At 45.5% G+C, this 9,099-nt stretch overlaps 1 protein-coding gene across 1 annotated transcript; it reads left to right on the top strand.

The window, feature by feature from the left end:
- The first annotated feature begins 4,355 nt into the window (after nucleotides 1–4,355).
- Nucleotides 4,356–7,051, top strand: LOC109735282 (uncharacterized). Its single transcript, XM_020294483.4, has 10 exons — nucleotides 4,356–4,572; nucleotides 4,677–4,752; nucleotides 4,846–4,943; nucleotides 5,040–5,138; nucleotides 5,222–5,308; nucleotides 5,428–5,544; nucleotides 5,694–5,797; nucleotides 6,027–6,166; nucleotides 6,290–6,426; nucleotides 6,521–7,051. Exons 1-10 carry the CDS (start codon nucleotides 4,417–4,419, stop codon nucleotides 6,722–6,724), a joined length of 1,218 nt encoding a protein of 405 aa, XP_020150072.1. The 5' UTR covers nucleotides 4,356–4,416; the 3' UTR covers nucleotides 6,725–7,051.
- The last annotated feature ends 2,048 nt before the right edge of the window (nucleotides 7,052–9,099 follow it).

Below are 9,099 nucleotides of genomic sequence, written 5' to 3'. Positions count from 1 at the left end.
CAAAGCACCGCCTATGAGCAAACACGAGACACAACAACATATGTGGACGAGCGAGATATCCACATGATGTGATACTAGAGCAAACACAATCAACGAGTGTCGTTGACATTGACCGTAAAACTCTGCCACAAAGGGCATGATACTGGAGCAGCGCAAGCCATAAGACCACAAATAAGTCAGGACCATTAATTTGACTAGCTGCGAGTCCAACCTCGAAGTCCAATTCAATCACATATAAAGTCAAGAGCATCATCCAAGTATTGTGTTAAACAACTAAGGGCATCTCCAACATGGACCCTTAAACAGCCCGAAACCGTTCGGACCACACGGTCTGGACGTGTTATGCCATACAACGCGGTCCTGTATTGGTCCGCCGAGCGGTCTGGACCACGTTTTCCCCGTAAATCGGAACCAAACATGGGGAGCTTTACGAGAGTCGGACATCCGCATGGACAATCAAAAGCCGCCGCGTACCCCACTTCCGGGAAGGGCCGAGAGTAGTTTAGGATCGTCCGTTAATTACTCCGCATTAAAAACATATATTTCTTCCTCGTTTGTTAATTACTTCACATTAAAAGTGTAGATTTTACTCCGTTAATTATTCCGGTTTAATTAGCTCGTTGCATTAAAAGAGAAAAGAAATATGCATTAACTCTTGCACATAAAATTAAGGGAGTAATTATTTTTCTATAATTATATCTCAAATGACGGAAGGTTGGTTTAAATGATGGAAGGTTGATTTCTGTTGAGTCAATTACACCACATGTGTCTGAACTTGGCGAGAAAAATCAGTTTGGTGCTAAAACTTGCGGCATACATTAAACCGGTGATATAACTTGGCTTGGGCGTGCATCTACGGTGCTAATCACGTTTGTATATGCACAGTGTGCTGACGAGGAACGCCAACATGGCGTCGGACCCAGCGTCGGTGACTGGAAGGCGGGGAGGAAGGTGTGTGGCCTGGTTTTTGTGGAAAGCACCCTGGCATTTTTTTTCTTCATAGAAAAGCCCCTGAATGAATACCAAATCTTGCAAAAATACCGTGAAACTTAACAACGTCTCTATGACCCTTGGGACCCATCGTCGGTGACGGAAAGGCGGGGAGGAAGGCGTGTGGCCTGGTTTTTGTGGAAAGCACCCTGGTACTTTTTTCTTCATAGAAAAGCCCCTGAATGAATACCAAATCTTGCAAAAATACCGTGAAACTTAACAACGTCTCTATAACCCTTGGGGCCCACCCGTCAGTAAACAATAGGAAGAGATATTAATATATATGTAGAAAAAGAGGTGCGATGTGGTTCGCACCACGGACATCACACTACGAAGATGGCAATGCTAACCATCGCACCAAGTCTAGCTTGGTGACAACAGGGGATAGTTATATACGTGACCTCACCCTAACAAAACTGCCATGTGGGCCCCAGTGTCAGTGACTGGGCCGCACAGGCGAGGGCGTGTGCGATGGAATTTTATATTTCGCACAAAAGAGACCCTTGTTTTTCTTTAAAAACAACCTGAGACGTCACTAAACATCTCTATGACCTTTGGGTCCCATCCTGCAGGATCCATTACAAAGATCAAATTGATATGCAAAATATTGTGCCTCACAGGTTCGAACCAAAGACCTGATCCCATCTGGTCGGCTGCCCAAACGGCTTAATTCGGCTGCAGTAACTGCAGCCCATTTTTCACGTGTTATTTTTTAAAATTATAAATAATATATATAAAGCCACAAAAAATACATACAAATCAAATAATTTTTATGTAATTCTGAAAAACATTGTTGTCTAAATTATTTTGTATGTAATTCTAAACAATATTTTTATTTAAAATAATGTTCATGTAATTCAAAAATGTTCTTATCTAAACAAATATTCCTGAAATTCTAAAAATATATGAAAGTATTATTTCAAAATATCTATATAATTAAAATAGTACTCCCTCTGTAAACTAATATAAGAGCGTTTAGATCACTATTTTAGTATTCTAAACGCTCTTATATTAGTTTACGGAGGGAGTATTAATGAATTATAATAGTATTTATGAATTATAATAATTTCATGAATCATAGAAATATTACTAATTTATTCAGAAGTATATTCATGTATTCAAGTATTTTTAGGCTGTATTCATGCATTAAAAATATTCATGTGTTTAGTTACGAGAAAAAATATTAATTATTGAAAACAATGTTCATGTAATTCTAAAAAATATTTATGTATTACTTGGAAAAATATTTATAAAACTAAAATAACAAATATGAATTATAATAGTATTTATCAATTGGAAAAACTATGGTGTGCAAAATGGGGCGCGGTCGCTCCAGGTCATTTAAGCTGCATGTGCGTGATTATAGTTATTAAGTACTGCTATCCCGTATAAACATCAACGTGGCCTTGATGTTGTGGCTACCATGATTGTTTTATTGTCGTGAGGTCGCGGGTTCTAAACGGCGCTTCCTTTTGGATATTAATATCCTTTTGTACTGTTTGTTTCAAGGGATTTTTCCAAGATTTGTATTCAGTCAGGGGTTTTTTTGTGAAGAAAAATTAATTCCAGGGTGTTTTCTGTAAAAAAACAGGCCACACGACCTTCTTCCCGTCACTGACACTAGGTCCCGCGCCATGTTGGCGTGCCTCATCAGCACACCATGCGTATACAAACATGATTAGCACCGTAGATGCACGCCCATGCCAACTTTTGTCACCGGTTCAATGTATGCCGCAAGTTTTAGCACCAAACTGACTTTTCTTGCCAAGTTCAGGCACCCGTGGTGTAATTGACTCATTTCTATTCGGCGGGAGTGCTTAGCAGCAGGATTATCAACAAATGAATCTGAATTACCTGAGCTGTTTGACGAAGCCCAGTCTCTTTGTCAGACTCCTCCCTTGCTAGCAACCAAAAGCGATTGCCAGCAGCAGAGAAGCCTACTCCGCCGCCATGGAGCGAGCGTGACCGAGGTGGCGCGGTGACCGGCGGGGGAAACGCGGCGAGCAGCGCGGAATGAGCACCATCTCTCTTGAACGTCGCCCGCGGCTTGACCTTACTTCCTCCATCTCCTCGATCTCTTCCTCCGTCTCGACTTCCCCTTCTTCTTCTTCGATCTGGATCGGCATCATGCTCGTCCCCGGCATAGGCTGAGCCATGACTACTCCGACCGCGAACTCGTCTGGACTTGGCGGAAAACAGCGGCGGGATCGAAACGCCCACCACTTGGCCCTCTGATCTGGATCTCCCGCCTCCATTTCCTCCATAGCCCATACCAGGCAGCCAACGAGCTCATCGATGCCCTCGGCGACATGGTCAGCCCATTCAGAGTGAGCCGTTCATCTTCCCCACCGTCAGATTCCTGAAGACCTTCCTCGCCGCGCGTCGCATGTCCTTCTTGGTCGGGAACCACGAGACGATCTCTCTCGCCTTCTCCAACCTCTCTTCGTTGCCTCCGGAGAGATCCACCATCTCTCTCTCCATCATCATCCGCCAGTCCCACCATCTCTGCCTAGGTCGCGGATAGATCTCGCGCGCTGGGTGTCTTGGCTTGGTTTGTGGTCATCAGGGGAATGGGAATCGGGTCTCACCGCACCACTGAGGGGAGGGGATTTAATGTCCACCTCCCCCCACCACATTCATGGCGGGCGTGTGTCTCGATCTCACCCCAGCGTGCCGCCTCCACTCGCACAATCGTGTCACCAACGTGCCCCACATGGCAAGGGAATATCACCACCGAATGTAGCGAAATCACCTCCCCGCCGTGACTCGCTCGGCTATCAATCACCCTACCCTCACCATTGACAAGCAGGAGTCTACCTGCCTTTCCTTGTGGAAGCAGGAACCCTTTCCGGTAGCAGAGGAGTCCTGCCGCGAGCAACCCAAAGATATAAAGTGCCGACCAGCTCTCGTCGTCCGACCCGGCCACAGTCAGCGGCGGGATCGCGTTCCCTCCTCTCGAGTCGCCATGGTTGTCGCCAAGCGAGTCGCCAACCGCGTCGCCAGACACGTCTCGAAACGTCATCCTCTCCTCATCCATGTACTGTGTTAAACAACCCATGACTTATCTCTTGCTAGTTCCATTTTGGGGGAAGTACGTACTCCTTTTATTTATTTTTTTGAAATCAGGGAGTGCGAAACCAAAAGGAGAAAAACAACACAGGCTAAAAACAAAGGGTGCGCTCCCCAAAACATACTACCGAGCGTTCGCTATCAACAAAATCCACACACACACACACATAAAAAAAAAACATCTCCTCATATATAATGTGGGCCGGGCCGGTTGTCCACACCACCAAAATCGTCCACGGGCGGCCCACGTGGCAGGAGGAAAGGCCCAAAACGAACACTCAAAGGGAGGGAGAAGTGGATGAGGCATCGAGGCAGCAGCAGGCAGTGTAATCCTCAGCAGCAGCAGCAGGAAAAAGAATGGCCGCGCCGCAGCAGGTCCGCGCCGTGCCGCTGGCGCGCGCGCTCCGCCTCCGCACGCGCGCCTCCGCCGCCGCCCCGCCGGAGACGTCCCGCCGCGCGCTCCTCGGCCTCACGGAGCCCGAGCTCCGCCAGCTCGCCGTCGACCTCGGACAGGTAACCCAGAAACCAGAGCCCGCCCAAAGGCGCCGCCTTTTCCCCCCTCTTACATTCCCTGCGCTTTACCGGCTCACTCACGCGCGCCGCCGGCGTCCCCGCAGCAAAGCTACCGGGGGAAGCAGCTGCACGACCTCGTCTACAAGAACAGGGCCAAGCAGGTGGAGGAGTTCGCCTACGGTGAGTGCCCATGGGCCATGCGCGCCACCTGTTTGTTGTTTTGCTGGGACGCTCTTGTCTTGACTGTGCTCTGGCCGTTTGTTTGTCGTGCAGTGCCGAAGGTGTTCCGGGAGGCGCTCGTCGGTGCGGGGTGGAACGTCGGCCGGTCGCCGGTGCACCATGCCGTCACGGCCACCGATGGCACCACCAAGGTACGTTGCGGCATTGTGAATCAGAGACTCAGAGTCGTGTGCTTAGTAAACTGGAGTGGCTCGTGACTATCTTGGTCCCATGGTCCTTTCTTGCAGATACTTCTCAAGCTGGAGGACAACAGACTGGTGGAGACGGTGGGGATCCCCGTCGACGACAGGGGCACGCCTAGACTCACAGCCTGCGTTTCATCGCAGGTGCTTTGGAACCGGTGCCATTTGATGCTATTACTGGTTCGACTAGCTCAGTGTTTTTGACAATATCAATGGTACTTATGCAGGTCGGCTGCCCCTTGCGTTGCTCGTTCTGCGCCACTGGGAAGGGTGGGTTTGCGAGGAACCTTAAGGGGCACGAGATTGTCGAGCAGGTCCTTCCTCTCTCCCAGCAACCTGCGCTTGTCACTGCTTTGTAGTGCAAGATCATTGCAAATAAGCTGAACTCGTGTTCTTTTCTGTTCTGTTGTGAATTGGTGTTCTGGCGTTGCAGGTCTTGGCCATAGAGGAGTCGTTCAAACACAGGGTGACAAATGTAGTGTTCATGGGGATGGGTGAGCCCATGCTGAACCTCAAAGCAGTTCTGGAGGCTCACCAATGCTTGAATAAGGTATGTTGAATTGGCAAGTCACTGAGTCGTGTGTTCTCTTGAGCTCAGTTAGTTTTCATGACATATTGAGCAATAAATTACTCTGGATACCTTAAATAAGAAGCTGTTTGTATGTGTCCTGTTACTCAACATGAATATATTATTTTCAGGAACTAAAGATTGGGCAAAGGATGATGACAATCTCAACAGTAGGTGTTCCCAACACGATAAGTAAGCTAGCATCTCACAAGCTTCAGTCGACACTGGCAGTCAGGTACGATGCAAAATATTCCAAACTTGGGTTCTTAGCATCAATAATAGACAATGTGGCCTTGGTTTATGCTTACTACTTACAAAATTACTTAATACTCTGTATTCCTTGCAAGAACCTGCCCCTTTTTGACATTGTCAAGACCCTGAGCTTAGCTGAAAGAAACCGTCTATTACAAGCAGCATTTGCTTCTATAATTTGTCTTCTGACTATTTTGCTGCATTCATATCAGCCTGCATGCCCCAAATCAGAGGTTGCGCGAAACAATTGTTCCAAGTGCGAAGGCATATCCTCTGGAAGCACTAATGGATGACTGCAAGAATTATTTCCTAGAAACAGGACGCAGGGTATCCTTCGAGTACACTCTGCTAGGTAATTCCAACTATGACTTCACACTGAATGATCCATCTATCTGACAGAGATGGATGTTAAAATCTGCATTATGCTTTCAGCCATTGTGACCTCACAGGATTGAACTGTTCCATTTTTACTCAGCTGGGATTAACGATGAAAAGGCACACGCTGAAGAACTTGCAGCGCTGCTGCATGCATGTGGAGGCGGTTATCACGTGAACCTGATTCCCTATAACCCGGTAGAAGGCTCTGAGTACAAGAGGCCTTACAGAAAAGCGGTATGTTATCTATCCCAGTTTTAGTCACAATGCCTATTATGGAATTTGTGTTGGGTTTGAGATTGTTGGTACTTGTGTTGGTAATTTTGCACAGATTCAAGCGTTTGTTGATGCGCTGGAATCTCGGAAGATCACAGTCAGTGTTCGACAGACCCGTGGGCTTGACGCTAATGCGGCTTGTGGGCAGCTCAGGAATGAGTTCCAGAAGAATCCTCTGCTCGAGTCGTCCCCACCCTCTGAGCCCAACCAACTGCTCGAGTCGTCTACGCCCTCGGAGCCCAGCCTTGTTCCTGCGTAGTGATGAAATATATCTCAATTATGTAGAAGTTGAGATTTTGTGAATTTCTGCATTCTAAAGTTCAAACAGGCCCTGAATTGCTCTGCTCATACATAGATCACTGGCTTATAAGTTATAAAGCTTATTAGGGGGCAGCCTCCTGTAGCTGATGAGTTTATTCATATTTGACGTGAGAGGCTCCTGTTCAGTTGAGATTTGAAGGTTTTTTTTTAAAGCTCTGATGTATTCTGCATTAAGTATATGTATTTGTTGAAAGTTCTGTATATTGCTAGAGAATTTTGGAACAAATAGTATGTATGGTTATGGTAGCTGCCAAATCTTATGCCACAATTGTCTGAATTTCAATATAACCGTCCTCCAAAATGTTGAAATAATATCAGATGAATGAATTACAAAGAATATTAATGATTTTTTTACAAAGTTCTGTTCAAGTATGAAAGTTCTGAAAAGAAACTGTGATATGAACTGTTACTACAATATATTTGTATTCGATATAAATTATCTGTTTTTTTAGATCAAAAGAGCCTCCAGGCCTCCATTTTCAGTTAAGAAAATAGAGTATTTTTTACGAGACGAAGCAATAACAGCCTTACACCCCCAAGACATACATGGAGCCTACATCAGGGGTGCTAAACTAGAAGAGAGAGAAACTTTAACTAGGGGAGACACAAACCCTCTCACATCCAGCAATTACCCTCTACAGGAGCATCACACACTACTGGACTCAACTCAGATAGGAGACTATCACACACTACTGGACTCAACTCAGATAAGAGGCTACTGTACTTTATATATTACAGAACATGTAAAGAGATAAGAGGCTACTGTACTTTATATATATACAGAACATGTAAAGAGGAAACAGTGAAATCATGTAGCAAAGCGAAAATCACTTCACTGGTATGCACATATCCTTTTGACCGTAGGCTCCCATCCATGCCCTCTCTTGATGATTTCACTCGTCAGTTGAGCAAGTCTTCTAGACACAATGCCTGAATCCAGCAGAGAACATAAAGAATTAGGAAGTACACTTTGAAAGCAAAATTTGTTTCTTGTTTTCCAACTACTCCATAAATGTCCAGCAACACCTATAGATATGATAGCCCTGTCCTTGCCAGTATAGCTAGGCAGCCAATTCTGGCATAAATCTAGATAGGACTTTGGGGTTTTGGAATTCCTCAAAGCAGCCCCAATAAACATTCCATAAGAACCTAGCTAGTGAACAAGAAAAGAACAAGTTATCAATGCGCCCTTCATTGTCACAAAACTCACATTAACTACTTCTTGTCCACCCTTTGTTACTCAAGTTGTCTTTGGTCAAATATCTATTTTTAGTAACAAGCTAGGAAAAGGCTTTAACTTTTAAAGACATTTTCATCCTCCACAACTACTTGTAGGGGAAGACAACATGTCTAGCAATGATGTATTGAATATTGATAAAGCGACTTAAGCGAGAAAGTACCCAAGGTTGTGAGTAGCCACTTAACCTTGTCAATTTCTCCAGTCTAAACAACCTGACCACAAATATCCAACATGTCATTCCACATAGCCAAGGTATGCCCGTACATGCATCTCCTAAATCTAATACAATCAAAGTCCTTGTTAAACACCTTAGACTGTCATATGCTTGCAAAAGGTAAGATTGTACAATCGAGGGAAAAGAACACAAAGCGGTTTATCCTTGTCCAAACATCCTCCCAGAATCTAGTCTTACGACCATCACCCAAAACCCTCTCACAACAACTATAAAAAATATCTTTTACCTCCATGACACCATTCAGGAAGTGAGAGTTGGCAGGAGATGGTTCACATTGAGTCATAGTATTTTTCCTCAAGCACTTTGCTCGAATCATGTCTTGCCACTCTCATTGTCTTTTTAAGAGAAATAATAAACACAACCACACATTTGTTTCTCAACCTTAGTAATACTGACGTCACATTAGATTTAGAGTGAAAACATAGGCACTAATATCAATGTTCTGCCACCCACATACATGAAATAGGGCGCCTAACTGTTATTTTTTGCTAACTAATAGAAGAAGAAAAAAACAAATCTCGCACTGATAAAAGCAGAGAAAATTTACCTTTATTTTTAGGGATTTTTACATCTGTGCCCCTGGTTCCTTAGCCATACTCATTCATTCCCACGCTCTTAACTTTTGCTCACTTTTCCCCACTCCCTTGCCCGAAACCCTCAGAACTGGTCACAAACGGTGGATGCCGTCGGGTCAGTGCTTTGACCGTCAACTCTGACGAGTGGGGCCGCGCTGACTGTGTCGCCCGTTGGACCTGATGAGTGGGGTCGCGGCGGACGGTGCCGCTGTTAGCCCGTTGGGCCGTGGTTAGACTGTTGGGCCGTGCGCGCGCCGCAACGA

This window comes from Aegilops tauschii, chromosome 3 (assembly GCF_002575655.3).
Source record: "Aegilops tauschii subsp. strangulata cultivar AL8/78 chromosome 3, Aet v6.0, whole genome shotgun sequence".
Taxonomy (NCBI): domain Eukaryota; kingdom Viridiplantae; phylum Streptophyta; class Magnoliopsida; order Poales; family Poaceae; genus Aegilops; species Aegilops tauschii.
The sequence above is the reverse complement of the archived record's forward strand: the minus strand, read 5'-3'. Positions and strand labels throughout refer to the sequence as shown.

Bases quoted from the DNA above. Each gene is read 5' to 3' on its own strand.
- LOC109735282 (XM_020294483.4), top strand. From the start codon at position 4,417: ATGGCCGCGCCGCAGCAGGTCCGCGCCGTGCCGCTGGCGCGCGCGCTC. The intron at 4,944-5,039 runs GTACGTTGCGGC...CCTTTCTTGCAG, and splicing joins CCACCGATGGCACCACCAAG to ATACTTCTCAAGCTGGAGGA. The intron at 6,167-6,289 runs GTAATTCCAACT...ATTTTTACTCAG, and splicing joins CTTCGAGTACACTCTGCTAG to CTGGGATTAACGATGAAAAG.